A 20,167-nucleotide genomic window follows, 5' to 3' on the forward strand; every position below is an offset into this window, starting at 1 on the left:
TAGAATAATTATACAGATAAAAGGTGCATGCCAATTCGATAGAATTGAGAATCTGTGCAAGTCAAAACAATACTCTAATTAAATTTCAAGTCTAGATCTAAAAATGCAATTCTATAAAGCGCCCAGCGGAGCGGGCGAGTAACAGCTAGTATAATATAAAAGAAAAAACATTTAACAGCAAAAGAAAAGTTTCCTTTTTTGGCACATTTGGTAAATGCATACGTTTCGTTGATTCAAACACCTAAAATAGAGTCGTACAAACGAAATAGACTGAGTTAGTACCACCCACGACATCGTTATCGAAAAAACCCGATTCTCATGTATATACGTAGACGTGACGACGAAACTTTGTTACAAAAGCCGATTGAATTCGCTAGCGGCCTGTGGTCCGTTGTTAGCACGGTAGTTTACGGTTAAAAGAACAACAATGAGTGTCCACATTGTACAACAAGGTACAAAGTGACCAATCGAAATAAATAATCCAGTAAAAAGTCTCGAGAAAAGTTGAATTATTTATTCAGTATCCTAATATAGGTATGCTTCAATTTACATAGGGTGGATTACAAATAAATGGTTATTTTTGTACTATCACTTTTATTTTGCGACATACAATTCTTTTTTCTATCATCCTCATAACAGCAAAATATATTTTTTTATTTATATTTATTTTTTATGTACTATATTTTATATTGTACTTTTTATATCTTTATGGTGATAACAGTGACAATAATTACTGTTATTATTATTATTTTAATAATCGTAAACGAATTACTCTAGAGATTCGAGTACAGAAATTTCAAAGCTCCCCTGACGATAGTACTTTTGACGATTGTTTACTATTACAATCATAACTTTAATAAAAGTTTAATGTCCAGTTGGAAGATAATATATTACTCCCTGCTCAGGTACATAACATACAGGTTAAAGTGTATATCTATATACATTAATACACATTAATAATATTATACACGATAATATGGATGTTGTTTTTCACCCCCGAGCTATTCAAACATGAATACACACAAGAAAATATATATCTATTTTTTATATATTAAAGATATAGAAAAAGCTTTTACAGCAAAAATCGAGTCTCTTCCTCTATCTTCTATGCAATTTTGAAATCTCACGTCACCCTCTTTCTCATAAACTCTACGAAAACATAAATAAAAAATAAAAAAAAAACACATACGCGATACGATATTATTTTTAACTTTGTATGTGCGACAACCAGTTGTCGCTGCTGAAAACGCTTTTTCGCGATCAAAAAAATTTACGTCTCTAAACATACATATACATATCCTTACAAAAAAAAATTCAACATACTATGTTACAAAAATAAATTATAAAATAAAACTGGGGTAAAGATAAAAAAATAGTCGCGAGACAGCTAAAAAAAAATTGGGATAACAAGAGGTCTGGGGAACGTACAAAATATTTATCATTTAGGAATTAATATTTCCTTAGGACTAGTTATTGTTAGTCTCTTTTTTCACAGCTCCACACTCTTCCAGCATAGCCTGTAGTTCTTCGGGTATACGTCCTGCGTCGAGATCTTGTCCCCAGGACCGGTACTGAAAATATGAAATTCTTTTAATAATTTTAAGAAATTCAAACTTATTTTAATAAACAAGGCAGGCAATAGTGATAATGATAAATAAAATATTTCATGCATTTAGGATTTATGATAAATGATTAATGACTAGGATAAATGATTGGATAAAGTATACTTAGGCGTGGTTTGGTTAATAAAAGGTTAGAGGTTCTTCTGAGGTAACGTTTTGTTACTGTAGATAAATATTATTGTTTCTTTCTTCGAGTATTTCTTCTTGTTCTTGTTATTGTTCTCAGTGTTGTTCTTGTTCTCGTTCTTTATTAAACTCTTCGGTCTTATAAGTCAAAAGAAAAGCAATCACAATAAAAAAAAGGTGAAAGACGTTGTAACGAGAGGAAAAATTGGCGTCCGTGATAAAAAGAAAAAACCAAAAAAGTAAGAAAAAACAATTGATCCCCTGCTAGCATCAATTGGGGAAAATAAAACGAATGAGTAAAATTGCTGGATAGAGTAACAAAGCCATGAACGAATCAGTCGTTTTACGGTTGGGCAAGTCTCATTGTTGCGAGTGAACTTGAATTTTCATTTATTTTTTGATTTTTGTTGGTTCCTATCCTTCATTTTGTTGTTTTATTTTTATTTTTATTTCTACTAGTCTGTCTGTTTTTTTTTCTTGGTACTGAATTGATCACGAGGAGTAACAAGTGGAGGAGGATAATAAAAAAAAATTAGATGGAACTGAAGTTAAATTGAACAACATAACACTCACTGTGTCGAGCTCCTTTCGTAACGCGAGAACTGCTTTCTCCCTATCAGCTACTAGTTCTTCCAAGTACTGGTACCTCAATTTCTTACGAGCACGGCACTCCCTCGCACTCTGCCGACTGCGCTCTGTACATCAAAAACATAAAATAATAATAACAATAATAATAATAATAATAATAATAATAATAAAGGTTATAGTAAACAAAAAACTAAAAATTTCAAGTCTACACTAAAAAAGAAACTACTTGATTCAAGAAAAATATTCTCTTAAAAATTTGACCCTGTTTCAAGAAATTCAGTTTTCTTAATTCAAAAAATTCTTGAATCAAAAATATAAAACTCTTGGATGAAGAAAAAAAATTCTTCATTCAAAAATTTTAGTCTAAAACGAAGCACTTTACTATTTTCAAATAAGATTATAGCTTATATTTCAATCAAGAATTTTTATTTTTTAATGTTGATTCAAGATATTACCGACTTTTTTCAAAAATATTCAAATCTCTATTATTTTTTATACTTCAAAAATAAGTCTCAAGCATTCTTTCAATGAAGAATTTTTAATCAAGAAAACCAGCTTCTTTTAAAATAATTTTGTTCTTGGGTCATGAATGTTTCATGTTTTTGTTCTTGGGTCATGAATGTCAGCTTGCTCAAAATTTACGTTGATACTACAAAGTGCAAACCGTAAAGTATTGACGTACTTAAAACTTTCAACGCTGAATACATCATACCTAATTTATATTTTCGTGAAAGCTTAAGCTTCTTATTCGCCTTGAGAATTATATTTTATTAAATCTAAATAATATTATGAGACAGAAATAACAGTAACTGTTAACAATTATTGTTCTTAGTATCTTTAGCCTTATTTTATTATATTATATTTAATTAATCTAATAATTTAGATTTTAAAGTGTAAACTGTTATAAAATAAACTAAATAATGCAAGTATTTTTCAAGATATAAAACTAAACAAGATGTGTTTAAATTAAAATGAATATTCTTTGACATGATGATTACATTACTACTTTGAAAAAGGATATTTTATTTTTGTATGACGTGACTTCTCATGTGGCATATGTATAAAGATGTCAAAGGTGACACATATGTGCCATGTGACCCCAAACATCCTCGTAACTCAAAGTTCTTTGTTAGCAAAATAATTTAATTAAAACGTCGTCTTATTAAAACATGAGACGGATAAATGAAAATTTAATCTTACAAAATTTATAGTGTTACTTTTTTTATACCATATATATACATATATATATATATATATATATATATATATATATATATATATATATATATATATATATATATATATATATATATATATATATATCAAAGTAAAGTCATTCGACCAAGACATATTTCTCGCCTGTAGTGTTATTTCATAAGAGAAAAATGAGTAAAAGTTGTGAGAGAAACGATTCAGTGGGTTTATCTCCAGTCAGTCCGCCGGAAATGAAGATCCTAAAGAATAAGGAGGAGAAGGAAAAAATAAGTTTAACGTGACAGCAAAATGAAAGTTCATCACATAAACCGCCCGAGACACTAGGAATTTATATACAAAAGGTAAAGTATTACTTATTTTTTAAAAATAAAAAATAAAGGTACTTGAGACTGACAAAGTTATGAAACATTTCCGAGAAATATTTCGCTACTGTTACATTGGAGTATTTATGAAACTTCTATTTCTCGTCCTTGTGAGGCGAACTAGAACAGAAGGGTGGTCTAGGGTACAAAAGAGCAAAGGAACTGGCGATGATAAAAGTAAAGAAGAATGAATAAATGGAAATTTAAGAAAATGCAGTCAGTAGAGAATATTAAAAACTTTGAAAATTAAGAATAGAAAAAAGATTTCTCTAATCAGCATCAAGTTTTAAGTCTACACTAAAAAAAAAAATCATTTGATTAAAGAAAGATATTGGTAATTATTTATAAGTGGGGTCAATCCATGCTAGCCCATGCTAAATTTTTTTTTTTTTTTTTTTTTTTTTTTGATTAAATTGATCAATTTTTTTTTTAATTGTTCGTTTTTTTATGTACTTTTTTAAAAAAAATATATCAAAAACATCAAAAAAAGATAAACTAAAAATTTTATCCAAAAACATGAGAGCCAAAATTTTTTCCAACTTTTAAAGGCAAAAAAGCTATCGAAATCTTTATTTTTTCCTTTCACGATATTTTTTATCATAAATGCGCCGTAAAAACAAGCAGAATAAAAAAAAAAAAATTTTAAGGTGATTTTTGACCTATTTATGGCCCAAAATAGGGTTTACCCCACTTGTTAATAATTACCAAAATATTCTTTTCAGTATCGACTCTTGTATGAGAGATCAAGTTCTACTAATTTAAGAAATTTAATTTTGAATCAAGAACATCAAACTCTTTGATGAAGAAAATTTTTGATTTAAGAATTTTAGCTTAAACAATTTGCATAAATTTTTCAATTTAATTAAACATTATTTTCATAAAAACTCGGATTAATAATCAACTTTAGATTTTTTAGTGTAGATTTAAATACCCAAAAGAACAAAACAAGAGTACAGAATTAGACATTGTCCTGTAGTCTATAGTGAGCTCGATCCTTGTAATGTTTCCTCGTCTCGTATCTTTGGGAACCCTCGTCGAGTACGACGATCTCTTGTCTTGGGAAAATAGTAGAATAGCAAAACACAACTCTCACCCCCTTCTGGGTTCTTTCTCTCTTATATAACGGGATACCACGGAGACTAAAACTAAAACCAGCAGCACCCGTGTATATTCACTCCCAGGAATTACCAGAGAGTTAAAACTCTCGACCGAGAAAAGCTAACCATATAAATATTCATTTCCAAAACAGATAAATATTCGTGGCCGCGGATGTCGCACTGCCATTTGTTTTCTCTCATTTTACTCTTCTTTCACACTCTCTCGCTCACTTCTGTCTCTTTGCCGTTTAAATTCTCCATCCACATATTATACATTTAACTTTGTCTCTCTCTTTCACCGCATCTGCCTCAACCTGATTTGCTTCTGCTGATTCAGATATTGTTTTTCATAAATTCTGATATCAGCAAAGTTGTTTTCTATTTCAATATTTATATCTTTTATTTTTTTTAGCAAAACGGTTGCTGGCAGTGACACAAAATCATTTCACGATGACAACTACGAATCTATTATTCAGTGCTTATATTTTCACTTCATTCTTTTTCCCAAAAGTTATTCGAATGTGTCACTTTAATTAAAATTATTTATCACTACGACTACTAAATGATTTATTGATTTATCTATTGAAGAAAAAAAAAAATCATACCAAGCTTGGCTCTCATATCCGCCTTGTCGGCTGCTTTTCTTCCGGGCTTGCGTCCCCGCTTACCGCCCTCTTTTCGGTCACCGCGGGAACCCACCTGTAACAAATAATAATAATAAAAGGATTATTCTTGAGTGTTTAGTTTATAACAAGTCGTACATTATTTTTTATTTTCCTTTCATCCATCTATAAATATATAAACGAAATGAAATTATTTCTCACGTTTGAATGTAGAGAAATTGTAACATCTTTTGGAAGGGATCTGAGTAATCATCCCTCGTCTTTACCCTCATCATGTATACAATGCGAATGATAAAACGGTTGAAATAAAATTGAAGGATTGCGAACATTTGAGGAAAAACAAATCTCGTCCATGATGAGAATGCCTCCAGGCATTCAATTTTTCATGGAAATTCCCAGAATTACATTTCATTAACCATTGGTTAAACTTTAAAATAACCTCAAATCCTGCGTAACTGCTTTTTAATTGAACGGATGTTTGATCTCTAAAGTTCAGTAATATTGAATTTCTCTTAAGGGGGGAAATACGTGTACAGGCTTAAAAAAAATTCAATTTTTTTTTTATAAATCGCTTGTAAGACTATTCAAAAATATAGATTTAAAATTTCAAGTCAAAATTCCTATTTGTTCAAAAGTTATAACCGATTTAGTAATTACTTTAATACTATTATACATTAACTATTTCTGTCACTTTTTTTTCAAACGCGTTTTTCTCGAAACAAGTTTTTTCAAAACTGTGTGCAGTCTAGCTCAAAGAGTTTTAAACCAATCATCTTGCGATATAGCTTATAATTTTCTTTATACAATTACCTTGAATATGAACATCAATCGGAAGCGATATTTCTATTTAAACTATTTTTTTTTTAATAAACAATGTATGAAAAAGTGGTAAAAAATCACGACTTAATTTCACAGCCCTTTAAAAAATCCAAATTTTTACTTTTTTTTTTTTGGAACTGAAGTTCATACGGAAGATATACATATAAATGAAGTAATTTTTCTGTGCCATTGATTTCAAATAAAAATTGCGGCTTCCATACTGCACACAGACTGCTAAGTCGGACGACAACCTACGATAGGTATCAGCTGATATCTCCGCTATTTGTTAACTTATATTGTTGTTTAATAAAAAAAAAATACTCATAAATATATGTATAAAATAACCTGATAGTTTCAATAAATAATATTAATTTGTTATACCTTAAAAAAATTAATGAAAATCAGCATGAAAACGGCCTTCTACACGTATTTCCCCCCTTAATTAAAGAAAAAAATAAAAAAAAGAAGAAATGAGGTTACACTGAATGTAGTCGATTTTTCATTAAATGAAGTTTTATCTCTCTCTGGTCATTGAATTTTGATATAGAAGAAATATTTCGAAAAATGTTATTGACTTTGATAGACCAGTTTTTATTAAATAAAAACTAACAAGTTTTTGGTTTATCAGAACGTAAACATTGTACAAAATTTCGGGATCGAATGTGGAGTGGATGATGCGATTTGCAATTTTGATATAAGTATTTTATACAATAATTATTAAATTAAATATCACTCTAAATTTTTCACAGCACATTAATATCAAATTTCAGTGAATCAAAATTCCAATTTTTATTATAAAAATAAAAGCCCCAATCTTCAATTGACAGGCAATTTTAAATTAAAAAAAGCTCGAGGCTTAAATCCCAGATGTTGACTCCCGGAACTTGAGAAAAGTTTCAGCTTAAGCTGTGCATACACGTTTTACGAGAGTGACAAAATACAAATTCTCTCGTTGGTTGTCTCATGTTAAAGTCTTAAGAAGATGTTTACCCTCATTCTGTCTTTCCTCAATCTTATCTAGTATTAAATCTCCCCGAATCCCTTTTTCTCACCCACATCCGCACCCCCTTTAAAGGGGGCTAAAATCTCCGTCTTACTTAGCCACCCAACCCCGTTTCCTTCCCGCAATATAAAACCACATCCATAGTGCGCTCGACAATCTATTTTCCTTCAGCCAACCCTTGACGTAATTTTTCAAGCTTCCGCACCAGCAACTACGGCTCTGCTGCAACTGGCTTCTGAAACGTTCCATTTCTTCAACACATTCTCTACACCTAATCTAACTTGGGCACCACCACCACCACCACTAAGACTACCACCAAGCTATTGGAAAGTCTTCCATCCACTCATTGTTTTCTTTCTCTCATATTATATAATATTATATTCTATTACAGCGTTGTAAAAAAGGAAATTAATAAAAGCTTTTATTTCATAACTTTGTTTTTTATTTTTATTTTTATCCTGCCCCATACGGCTTTAATAATTAAATTAATAATACAAATAAACAGGTGTCGGGAGCTTTTGTGTGAGTATTATGAAATTTTTGAGTCTATCTCGAAGTAAAGCCGAGCCTGGGCTATTTACGTAGCCTAATTAAAAGGTTTTGATAGCGGGAAACACAAAAGATAGTAGAAATGAATGCGGTCGGATAAAAATGTCGCCTCCTTACTACTTATTACACTCACTCTCTGGTTTCTACTTTCTTTTGGTCTCCTTCTTCATCCTGAACATTTGTAGAGCATCTCCCTCATTTTCTTAAGCATACCACGTAAATATAAAAATTATAAAGAGGGTAGGACCAGAAGAGAAGAAAAAATAATAAAGAAAGAAAGAAAAAATCTTGCTAGCAAAGAATCCGAGAGCTAAAGAATTAAGAATTCCCTGGGTAATCCAAAAGTTTTAATTTCGTCGGGATAGAGATTGCTTTATCGCTACAACTTTCGGTCAAAGAGTAAAAGAAATGAAATTACAGACAGACAAAATAAATTAAATAAAAAAAAAAACATTAATTGAAAAATAAAAATACAAAAAGGAATACCAATGAGGCTTTGTGGTACAATATTTAAGCTCGACGATTGGACGTCAATTTAATGTTAAGTCCATCCGGAAGTCTCGCTACTATTACTACCGCGACCGCCGAGTAAGAGTCGGAGTTGAATCAGTTAAAGAGTGGAAATTAATTGCAAATGTGAACCGCTTCTGTCCACCTTTTTTCCTCCTATCGCAGCTACTATTACTTAACTTCCACTGAAGTCTTTTATTTTTATTTTCTAGTGCCCATAGAATATTCCCCTGTACTATGCACCGAACACGCGGTAAAAAGAATTCACTGGTATACGGAAAAGTACCGTAATTAAAGAGTTTCCCCGAGTAAATGGATGCTACCGGTCTTGGTTAACCAGACTTGATGATATCTACCCCGCGCGCTTCAGACTGCCGTTCTTTTTATTTAAAACTACCTCTACCATAAACTAATTGGATAATTTTACAAACGTCCAACTAATAATATTCATTTAAGGCTAATAGATGTTCGTAATTTGTAATTTTCAATAATTTTATTTCACCGCGAATAGTTTTTCACAATTTTTTTTATTAACTGATATTTTTGTCATCAATCATTGCTTTCACATGCTGATAATTTATCTCTCCAGCAGCTAATTCAATTACGTTCCAATCTGTCTAAAAGTTTTTACAATTTTTTTGGCTTTAAGTTGGAAAATTTTTTACAGTTAAATTTTCTGTTTCAATTTTTACTAAATAATTTTTGAAATTGTATACACTTGACTCGAATCTTATATTGTAAAGAATTTTCCATATAAAAATACTTTCTGAGTTATGCTGACGACTTCCTACATCATAAATGCCCAACAAAATAATGCGAAGAATCAGAAAAAGTACAGACAAAAAAATACTACAACCTATCCTATAACATAAAATTCATAATAAAGGTGGTTATTTAGTATCTATAATATCGAAATTTTATCGAATTAAAATTGCGTAATTTAAATTTCTAATATATTCTAAAATCAAAGTAAATTAACAGAAACATTTTTCAATAACCGGAATCGAATTTCATTAATTTATAAAAATATTACACAAAAAAAAAATTTACTTGAACCAAGTAAATAATTTTGAAGAATTTCATCTTCTTGGTTTAAGTAAACTTTACTTGATTCAAAAATTTTTCGTCTTGATTCAAGAATTTTTCTCTTGATTGAAGTAAATTTTTTTTTCTTTGTATTAATGAAAAAAAAAGGTCTGTTACCCTACCACAATGCAGTTAAACTTAATACCATATCGATATTGAAAATTTAACGCTAGTGAAAAACATACGATACATTTTCCATTCCCAGTAATAGCTGTATGTCTACTGCATACAATAGTAGTAAGATCATTAGCATACACAATGGAGTGTAAATTATGTGTAAGCATAAAAATAAACTAGACATTGATATGAAGCGACAACAAAGCAGTTACGGAAAGTTTGCTGGCATCAGCAAGATAAACAAAACTAAATTGAATGTGGTGTGTACATAAAACAAGTATAAAGTATTAAGTATTGGGTTAGTCATTATCATCTTACGTTATACATTATACATTATGCATTATACAATACGTTAGAGGCATTATCACATGTAAGTAAGATGAAGTTTTAAAGCAAACACTATTACCTTAAATATAATACCAATATTAGCAAATATAACATTACTCTGGCGTATTGACATACTGAAGGGGTGAATGACTGACGAAATTACTCGAGCAATTTAGCCGGCAATGTAATAGTTGTGCAATGAAGAAGAGGATGAGGATGAGTTGTGGGTGTGCTCTCAACTCAACTCTATAGAATTTACAGGGATTCACGCACACAGACATGTCGCATAACACAACAGAGTAGTATTTACAAGTAGTATTGTGCAGCGTAGTGTTGTGCAGTGTAATAAGAGGAGGAGAAATGTATTGTTCATGCCTAACAATGTATATTTTCTTATTCACTCTGTCACGTTATGTTGCTAGTTGAGCTTTCATTGTTAAAACGCGTGCAGCATTGTAAAATTACGAGGGCACAGACACTTCCGTTAGCCTTTCTCTCCCACCCAGCAGAATACAATGATGCAGAAAATAAAATAAAATAAAATGATTAAAAATAAAAAAAAAAAAAACAGTTAACTTTTTCCACTCGAGTCGAGATACAACTAAATCAAAATAATTGCACGCCATAAACTCTCTTATTTCGAAGCATTTTAATTGTTGATATAATGAAAAGCTCTTTATTTTTTTTTTTTCTTTCTGAAGGGGATTTTTTAGCTTTGCGATGTTAATTTATAGGATTTTTTATAGAGCAAGTTTATGTGGGGATCATCGTGAGTGTACTTAACTAGCTAATGCATAATATATTACAATACATAAGCCTAGGCGTAAAATGCGTTTTATAGAAACGCCGTTCGTTGTTTATTGCCAGCGGTGTTATATATATAATGTATAATACACAGCAGATGAAGAGTAGTTAGAGCGAGAGAAATATTATTATATATACGATGAGAGCTTAGAAGAGCGAGGTTAACCCGCCCTTTGTTACAATATCATCGAGCTTACTATGGTCGCATGGATCGTCATTGTAAGATATAGACATTATCGTTGGCACTGGTACTATGCTAAGCGGATAAATTAATGATGTTGCTATTAAATTTATACAACGATGATTTAGTATTTCAGAGATATTTTTTTTTTTTTTCATGAAATTAAGACTCAATTAATCTTATTTTGTAATTAATATAAATTAAAATTTATACTTGCATATTTTCATAATTTTTACATTCAAAAATGTATTCTTCCGATAAATTTTTAAAATTTTAATTATAGACGAAATTATGACTATTTTAATGATTTGAGAAATTTTTGTTTATTCTTAAAATATGATTAAATAAATAATATAAACATGGATGCAAAAAATATTTAACGGTTTTTTTTTTTTTTTATCGAGATTTAAAAAACGTCGTAAATTCGTAAGGTAAATTGATAAGTATGGGAAAAAAATAAAATTTTGCCAAGTATTGACTGACTTGAATTGAACAATATTCTATTTTAAATACAATGTGTTAGTATTAATAAAAAAAGAAAAGAAGCGATTATATGAAGTAAAATTGATGACAATAAAACACTTTCTTATACGCTTCACGATATGAATCGTAAAAAAATTTATATTAATTTCTGGCATGGATCCAATTCGCTCCGGTAAATAATTTTGCACTTAATAATCAGTTTGTTCATCATATCAAAGATGTAACAAAAAGTCTTTGGAGAATTTTTCGAGATTTATTACGAAATAATTTAAACAAATCATTAAAATTAAAGTGGCGTGAAGTTATAAATAAGAGTAATATAATTATTAGTAATTGGTAATTTGTAAATGTCAAGCTAATTCCAAGTTTTAAATAAAAATATCAAAATATAATCAAATAATAATATTTGAAATATAATTTTCTGTAGAAATCACATTATCTTAATGGGTATGAATTCAACACCCATTAGTTATTAAAGTTAATTTGAAACACCCTAAAGTAATTTAATCTTGTCATGAAAACGGAGCTTCAAAGGTATATTCAATTAAAGTAAAAACTTTGGAATTGAATTTAAGTTTAATGAATTTTAGCAGGAATGTTGGCACTCCGATCAATGTTACTTGAACATCAAAGAATTTACACCACAACGTGATATTGTCAGGACCCTCGATAATTTTATAAGGTATAAAAATTAATAACTTCAATTAAAAATTGTGAGTGATTTAAAATAAATGAAAAACCGCTTAATTAGAAAACCATGATCATATCAATTTTCGACTTTACCTGACAATTCGAACATGAGCATAAAATTCAAATGTAATTTTCATCAACATGTCATTAATAGGGGTTGTTACTCTCCGGTACTATAAATTGTATATTTAACGATAATTTGTACATACGATTTGTTTGTAAACTAATGTATAATATTTGGTCATGACATGCGTTGTCCGCTTGCCAATTCAATAAATATAATAAGCATAAATATTTCATCCTACGAATAGTGATATTGTTTCTGGATTTCCTGTCCATATCACAATTACAAACAGCAAAGCGTGCAACTGAGAACACAGACTGACACTGTTAATCGTCATGGATTACTGAGTTAAATAGTATTTCGATAAACCACCAGCCTTTTATGGTCGGTAAAGTTCATTTTTAAATTGTATCACGACTTCAAATGGCAAAATCACGTCTAAAGGATTATCAGTAACACAATTTAGCATTGTTTAATGTTATTATCGGTTTCTCAGGTGCTTTTCATACAATAAAATTGTTGATAAGTAACAAAAATATCTTTTTCGTTTCATAAATTGATCAAAGTAGTTTTTGCTTCAATCAAATAAAGCTACTCGTAAATTAATAAAAAATTTAACTTGATTCGAGAGAGAAAATTTGATAAAATAATTTTTTTATGTTTGATTCAAGATAAAAATTTTTTCATAACAATTTTCCTAGTTTAACATTTTTCCTTTTTTTTTTAATTTTTTTTTTTTTTTATCAAGTCAATTTTTGTATGGATGTTTAAAAATCACAATAAACAAATAAAAATGTTGATTTTCTTTCGCCGATAAATTGATAAATTTAAATAATTTATTTCAATAAATTTTTGAGCCAATAAATTCTTTTATAGACAACAATTTTTCTTTCTCTTAGAATAGAGTTTTAATTAACACTGAAATTATCTTAATTACTTGTTCTAAACAGAACTATATACATACAAGATTATTTCAGTGATAATCGTACCATTAATTCCACTCCATCCACAGCAACTCAAGTATAAAAAAAGCCAATAAATTTACCCGTATCAGGGCAAAATAAAAATAAAAACAATGAAAACATTTTTGCGAAATTCGTTTTACTTGAGACCGATCTCGCGCCGATAGGGGTCTCTTACATAATTATAACTTTTTTAAAGCTTTTACAAAATTGAAATGAACCTCTAAAGTTTTTAGCGAAAAATAAAAGGGGACAATTTGCTCGATGTATTTATCTTAAAATGAGGAAAACAGAAGCTACCAGCTATAAGGTACACGTTGACGTTGGCGGTGGCAGCGGTTAAAAGATAATGATAATGATAATGATAATGTTAATGCTAATGTTAATGTTAGTGGATAATGATAATGCTTACAATTCTCGCAATTGTTATTTTCTATCCGGTTAAAAGCAACACTCGGATTGCATTAAGATATTCAAAAGAATTAGTCTTTTTGTATCTAATGAAAATGAAATCCATGGGGCTAAAGACTAAAGTGTTCGATAATAATGGTGATAATGATGATGATATTAATAATAATAACAACAATTTGATTAATAATAATAATAAAAGCAAGACGATGATTAGCAACTACCGAATCAATCAACCTGAAAGATCTGTATGACTGTACAATGATTTTCACTACTTGCAAGAGCAAGAGACTTGTCAAATAAAATAAATTTATGTGCACACAAGTAACGGAGTTAATGTCCTAGGGTTCTTATCATAAGGAGGATCCCGCATAGAGACTAGACCAGAACACATAAAGAACGATAAAGAAACGTAAATAGTGTTGTACAGAGCAAGTGAGCGAGTGAATTCTACTTCAGTTTATTCTCTCTATCTTGTTATTTTTTTTTTACTTTTTACTCTAGTTTAGCTGGTATGAGCTAGAGCGACTTACTATACCAGTACACCGTATATAAACACTACACGCATAAAGCTGTACTGACTCGCTTGGTGAAGTACCGACGAGATACCATAAAGGAAAGTGGTTTTGCCATTCGCTGAATTCGTAGTATATATACTTTGTGTAGTACTACTGTACCTTTAACTAACAAAATGTAGCTCAAGGAAATGAAATGCCGTTTTCTTACCATACTAAATTTTTGAATAAATTAATTTAATGTAAAACGGCATCCTGACTGTGATTAGAATTATTTTATCAATTTTTAGGGCCTTTTTATATGACCCCTTCCCCTTATTAATACTCACTGATGAATCTAGCCTACAATTTAATATAATAAATAGTTAACCATCTAAGTATAAACATTTAGGTATTTAATTTTAATGTTTAATTTAATTAAACTGTGTATGAAAAATATTGTTCAGTTGTATTAACTTTATTTCAGAGGAAAAATAAACTACTTTATTTACTGGAACCATAAAATAAATTAAAACTTTATTTATCGGTATTTATTTGCAATCTGTATCTAAAGTTCTCGTTCTCGGCTAAAAAACTAAACCGTACATTATTAGCTTGAATCATGTTCTTTGTTTTATATCTTTTCTTGTACTACGTTATTTTTTATCGCTGTATGTTTATAAACAATATGTGTGTCATATAAGTGCTTATTTGACACGGAAAAACTATTAAAAGTTTAAAGTAGCAACGCAGAATTGAGTCTGGAAAGTAGTTTGGAAGAATTACGGTTTCTGTAAAAAAAAAAAAAAAGAGCTAAAATTTTATTTTTGTTAAATGTAATTATGAGTAGCAATGTTCATTTTTGAAAAAGTAATTTTAAAAATTCTCTGTTGAATAAATACTTTACTATGTCAAACTGTTATAATTTTTGCTTTCTTTTTTCTTTATAAGGAGAGTAATATTGCGTCGGCTAATTACTGAAACTCTCTTAATTAATTTTATATTTAAAGAACATATAGAATTTTCGAATAAAAAGTATTGCGGAAAATTTTCAAAATTTTGTTAACTCAAATAAATAAATAAATCACAGACATTGAAACATTTTGGTTTTAATAAATCCAAAATATGATTGAAGGTCATAAATATTTAGACAAACTAAAAATCAAAGTCTCTAATTTATTGAATTTTTTTCAAACAATAGCAACATAAATAAAACTTGTAAATACGATACTTAATCAATGAATCGTATAAATCATAAAACCAGGTCAATGTCTTTCAATTTAAATTTTTCAAATTATCGAGGACGATTTAAAAGTTGTGAAATTTCCTAGGCGATTTCAAGAAATTTATGATTTATTAACAAAAAAAAAAAATTTACCGTTATTTAATATTTTAAATAAATGTTTAAAAAATGAATAATAAATCTAGCACTTTTTTATCAAAATTTCTTGTACAAATGGTTTGACCCACTTCCTTTACTAATTTAATTTAAGCAATAAATGTTTTGTTCCACGTAAATTAATAATTTTTTTAAATATTCCCAACAGTTTAAATAAATTTCCAGTAATTACCTAATTTTCTGGTCTATATTAAAACTTTTCTCAAAGAATAATGCTAAAAAAATAAAAACAAATATTTTTATAACACTTAGTGTTTACAATTCTTGTTGCGAAAAATAAAAAAAATTGACTGCTAACAACAATAAATTTCACTAGCTCGAAGCCGCTCCTTACACATAAGTACAGTTTGAAAAAAAATAAAAAAACGTTATCGACGTAGTCGTGGGAGTATGGAGAATATGATATGGTGTAATACTCAATTGTTATAGTGATAGAAAGAATAAAAAGTGCGACGAAGAAAGCTGAGTGGGTGTGACTGGTATGCTAATTGATATTCATATTCATTCAATTAATAAATAAATAAATAAATATGAGTATAATAAAAAGCACGCTAGGGGATTTAATGATGTTTATCGTGAGTACAATGTAGATAATTAATGTAATGAACATTAATAGAGAAGTGGTAAAATCACATCACACCGAAATTATCCGGCGTGTCAAGGTGATAATTGCGCAGTAACTCAACTGCACCTACATGTCGCTGGCAAAGTACTGCGATCTATAATCGACCCAACCAGTAATCTATACTTATCCCACATTATAATAACCCTAATAATTACTACATAGACAACCCAGTACTGAATAAACTAAACCAACATAAACTCTTCTCTGATTAAAATTAAAAATTACTAACAAACAATAATTATAATTGTAAATATAAACACTTAAAATAAATTAATGCTAAAAATTTTTAATTAACAGTAAACAAAAGTAAAAGTATTAATTAAATATAAATATTCACAGTAATAATATGATTAATATACCCGCAAAGTAAAAGCAAAAATAAATTACAAAAAAAAAAAAAATTAGAGCAAGTGCGCGTTTGGTGATTTTGAACGACAGGAGTTCAATGTCTGGTGGCGCGTAAAAATCTCCGACGCAAATGTCAATAAAAAGGTCAACAGTCGTTGCGTGAAACTAGATTAAAAGAATCGAAAATTAATAAATAACAAAAATGGGTTGGAGTTTATCTTTTATGACAACAATTTGCGTTTTTAAAAATTACTTACCGGCTATCGTGTCGTTAACAAAGTTTAAACTGCGCAGTTCACTACACTAGTCTACAGTCTAGCTGAAGACAGGCCTCCAGGGACCGCGTATTACCACTGGGAGCCCCCCATCGAGACAAATAAATACCAAATACGACACACGATCTACAACGGCCACGAGTTCAAGACGATGATGATGACGATACAACTTTTATCGAGAATTCATTTTTATCGACGCGATGTTCGCGTTGACTAGCGCCTCGCCGCGGTAAATTCATATTCGGATTTATTTAAGTGTATTGCGCACTACATGTTTTCATTATTATGATACAAGTCATAGCAAACTTGACAGTTTTTTCATCTATGATAAAAAAAATAAGTCATCAGAAAATTTTTCATTACTTGCTAGCAATTAATAACACCAAAGTTAGCCATCAGCTGTCAATTTTAATAATTTTTTTAACATATCAATTACAATAAAAAAATGCTTCTAAAAATTTTCACTTTTAACCCATCAGCACTCACGTTATGAGCATTTTGCTCACACAACAACATCGGACTTATAGAGCGGCGCTGTAGTGCAAGTGAGATACTAAAATTCACGTGAGTTATGACGGGTTAATTTTTATTAATTTTTACATGTGGAACTTTTTAATTATATTTTTTTTATAATAATTTAATTGCTATAAAATTCTAAAAAAATTTTTTATATCTGTCAACTTCAGTGTCATAGCAATTATTAATTTATATTAAAAAAAAAATAATTATCTTACATTCATTAATCTCATTATGAATTTTTCATGAAAAACTTTCTTGACTTTCACCAGAAAATGACATTTTTTCTAAGATTGACAGACTGAATTTAAAACTGACATTTTAAATGGAGTTTTAAATTTTAAATAAATCTTTTTTTTTAATATTCGACTTTGCAATTATTAATTATTGCCATTGTTTATTTATTCAATGATTAATTAGTAATAATGTTTTACTTAATGAAACTTCAACTGTTTATCGCAAAAACTCGAAGCTTAAGTGCGCGCGCAGGAACTCCAGGCGCCAGTTTGACGGAGTGGACTAATCTAAAGTTAAACGAATAAAAACATCCTCACCCTCTTCTATATAATACTGATATACCTCTCAATGCTGCATATGAACAACCATACTCCCCTTACTTCGGCACGACCAATCTAATATGACCTACAAGCCCAACGTCATTCTAAGAAACGCCCTTGTCTAACAAATAAAATCATTATCAATATTACAGCTCTAAAAAATTATTAATTTAACTTTTTTTTACTTTTGCTAATAAATTTGTAATGAGAATAAAACAAAATAATTTAATCATTGAATAGTTCTCAAAAAAAACGTTTTGAAAGCGAGGTTGCGTCCGCCTGAGCAACACTTTGTTCTCTTTGTTATCTTAATTGACAAAGAAATAAACTCACCATCTCATTCTCAAAGACACAGATGTTGTCCACCTCCATTGTATCTGCTGTCACCTCGCGGTCTAATTAACTGGAGACGATATATTATTATCGGTGTTGATGAGGATTATGAGCACTTTGTTGCAATAATAAACTTGGCGAATCACAAATACAACGTGTGTCTGTTTACAAACACCACAAGGTCACTCACTAGCCAACAACAAACGATCCTATCGCCGTCTCTCTTGACTGCGCGTGGACCTTGCGCATTACGTCATCGCTGCACGCGCATTCTAGCGCGAATTTTTAAAACTCAATAAAATATGAAAATTAAGTTAGCTGACACTCAAAAATTTTTTATTTTTTTATTAATTAAATAATAGAATTAAAAAACTATTTTTTTTTAATTTCACGTATAATTTTTATAATTTTTTACATGTGAAAATGTTTATTTTGATTTTTTTTAAATTATTTTTCAACAAAATAAATTATAAAAATTTTTAAATGTCAGCTAATTTAATTTTCATAATAAAATTTAAAAATTTTTTGATAATACTAAAGCTATCCGACGTTTCTAATTTTTTTATTTTTTTCCATTTATTCAATTGGACCAAAAAAATATTTTTTTAAAAATTGCACTTAAAGTATTTCAAGTTTTTTACAAATGAAATTTTTTTTTCTTAGTTTTTTGTCGGCTAACTTAATTTTCGTAATTTTTTGTACAATTAATAAATGTGAATGAAGATGTATGTTGATTTTTAGAATCTTTAAATAAAAAAAAATATATAAATTTAATTAATTTAAAAAAATATTTTTTTAAGAAATTGAAATTATAAAAATTTTTTTAATTTCAGTTGGAAGAAAATGCATATTTTTTATGGTACGGAAATTAGCAGAAATTTGATGATTTTGTTTTATTTAAAAAATAAATTAGTACCGCAAAAATATTTTATAAAAATTGCATTTATAATTTTCTGAAATATCTACATGTGGAATTTCGATTCAAACGTTTTTTTTACAATAAAAATTGTTAAGTAAAGTTCTAAAAATTTTCAGATATCTGTTAATTTTAGTATCAGTTTTTTAAAGAATATTTTTAAAAGATTTTAATTGTCAATTTAAAATTTTTATAATTTTTTCTGTCTATTTATATTTATTTAATTTCATTTTTTAATAATTTAATTATCATATAAATTTTTCAAATGACAATCAACAATTTTTTAGTTTCACAATCATGTAACCAAAATGTCAGAAAAATAAAATATTTAAACTGAAAAATTAAAAATAAATTAGCAATGGACAGTCAAACTATTTACAACCCTCTAATGGATCCGGAATACCAATGGCTATTGCATACATGCATTAATGCATTTAATGTGTGTCTAACCATGTTTCACAAGCCTTTGTTTGACCATATTACTAATGCAAGAGTACAAAATCGATGTAAGTAGTAAATTATTTAAATATAATCTATAATTACAATATTTCTACAAATTTCTAGCTATCGCAGAAATAATTTCTTACCCGATTTTCATGATAACTTTGGACCTTCTGATGTACGCAAGCCTGTAATTTTATTTACATAATTAAGACAGTATCAAGAGGTATTTAAATAAAGTACAAAATGGAGTGTTGTAAAAAATATTCAAAACTTATATTTGAAGACGCCTTATTGGCAAGTGGATGCCAAATTTTACAATACATTTATCGTCACAATTTTACAATAACTATTAAAAGAACAGAAAAAAATTATAAAGCTCTGACGGTTTATATATCACTCTTAAAAACAATATTTATATAAATCTATATTTATAAGTCAATCATTTTCTCAAAAATATAATCAGACTCATTTATCTCATGCACACATAAACATAAACATAAATACTCTGTTTTATTTGTCTTGTCCTGTCAACTATAAAAAAATTTGTTTCAATTGTCAGCTTAAGATAAAATTCATTTCTAAATTCAAAAGTCACTATCATTATTTACTATTTTTCTCAGATAA

At 28.8% G+C, this 20,167-nt stretch overlaps 1 protein-coding gene and 1 long non-coding RNA gene across 4 annotated transcripts; one reads left to right on the forward strand and one right to left on the reverse strand.

The window, feature by feature from the left end:
• Positions 1-492: 492 nt before the first annotated feature.
• LOC123261203 (REPTOR-binding partner) lies at positions 493-18,388 on the reverse strand. Of its 2 annotated transcripts, none has more exons than XM_044722735.1 (4): positions 18,184-18,388; positions 5,616-5,709; positions 2,322-2,443; positions 493-1,587 (listed from the first exon to the last, which is right to left on the reverse strand). In XM_044722735.1, the coding sequence occupies exons 1-4, from the start codon at positions 18,220-18,222 to the stop codon at positions 1,477-1,479; spliced, it is 366 nt and encodes a 121-aa protein (XP_044578670.1). In that variant the 5' UTR covers positions 18,223-18,388; the 3' UTR covers positions 493-1,476. The 2 variants fall into 2 exon arrangements, with proteins under 2 accessions (XP_044578670.1, XP_044578671.1); XM_044722736.1 differs by having other exon boundaries at positions 493-1,571; positions 18,184-18,385.
• LOC123261204 lies at positions 17,180-20,140 on the forward strand. 2 transcript variants are annotated; one of them, XR_006508631.1, is made up of 3 exons: positions 17,180-17,341; positions 19,456-19,605; positions 19,664-20,140. It is a non-coding gene; the product is annotated as an uncharacterized LOC123261204 (long non-coding RNA). The 2 variants fall into 2 exon arrangements; XR_006508630.1 differs by lacking the exon at positions 17,180-17,341 and having other exon boundaries at positions 19,395-19,605.
• Positions 20,141-20,167: the final 27 nt, after the last annotated feature.

Source organism: Cotesia glomerata, linkage group LG3 (assembly GCF_020080835.1).
Source record: "Cotesia glomerata isolate CgM1 linkage group LG3, MPM_Cglom_v2.3, whole genome shotgun sequence".
Classification (NCBI taxonomy): domain Eukaryota; kingdom Metazoa; phylum Arthropoda; class Insecta; order Hymenoptera; family Braconidae; genus Cotesia; species Cotesia glomerata.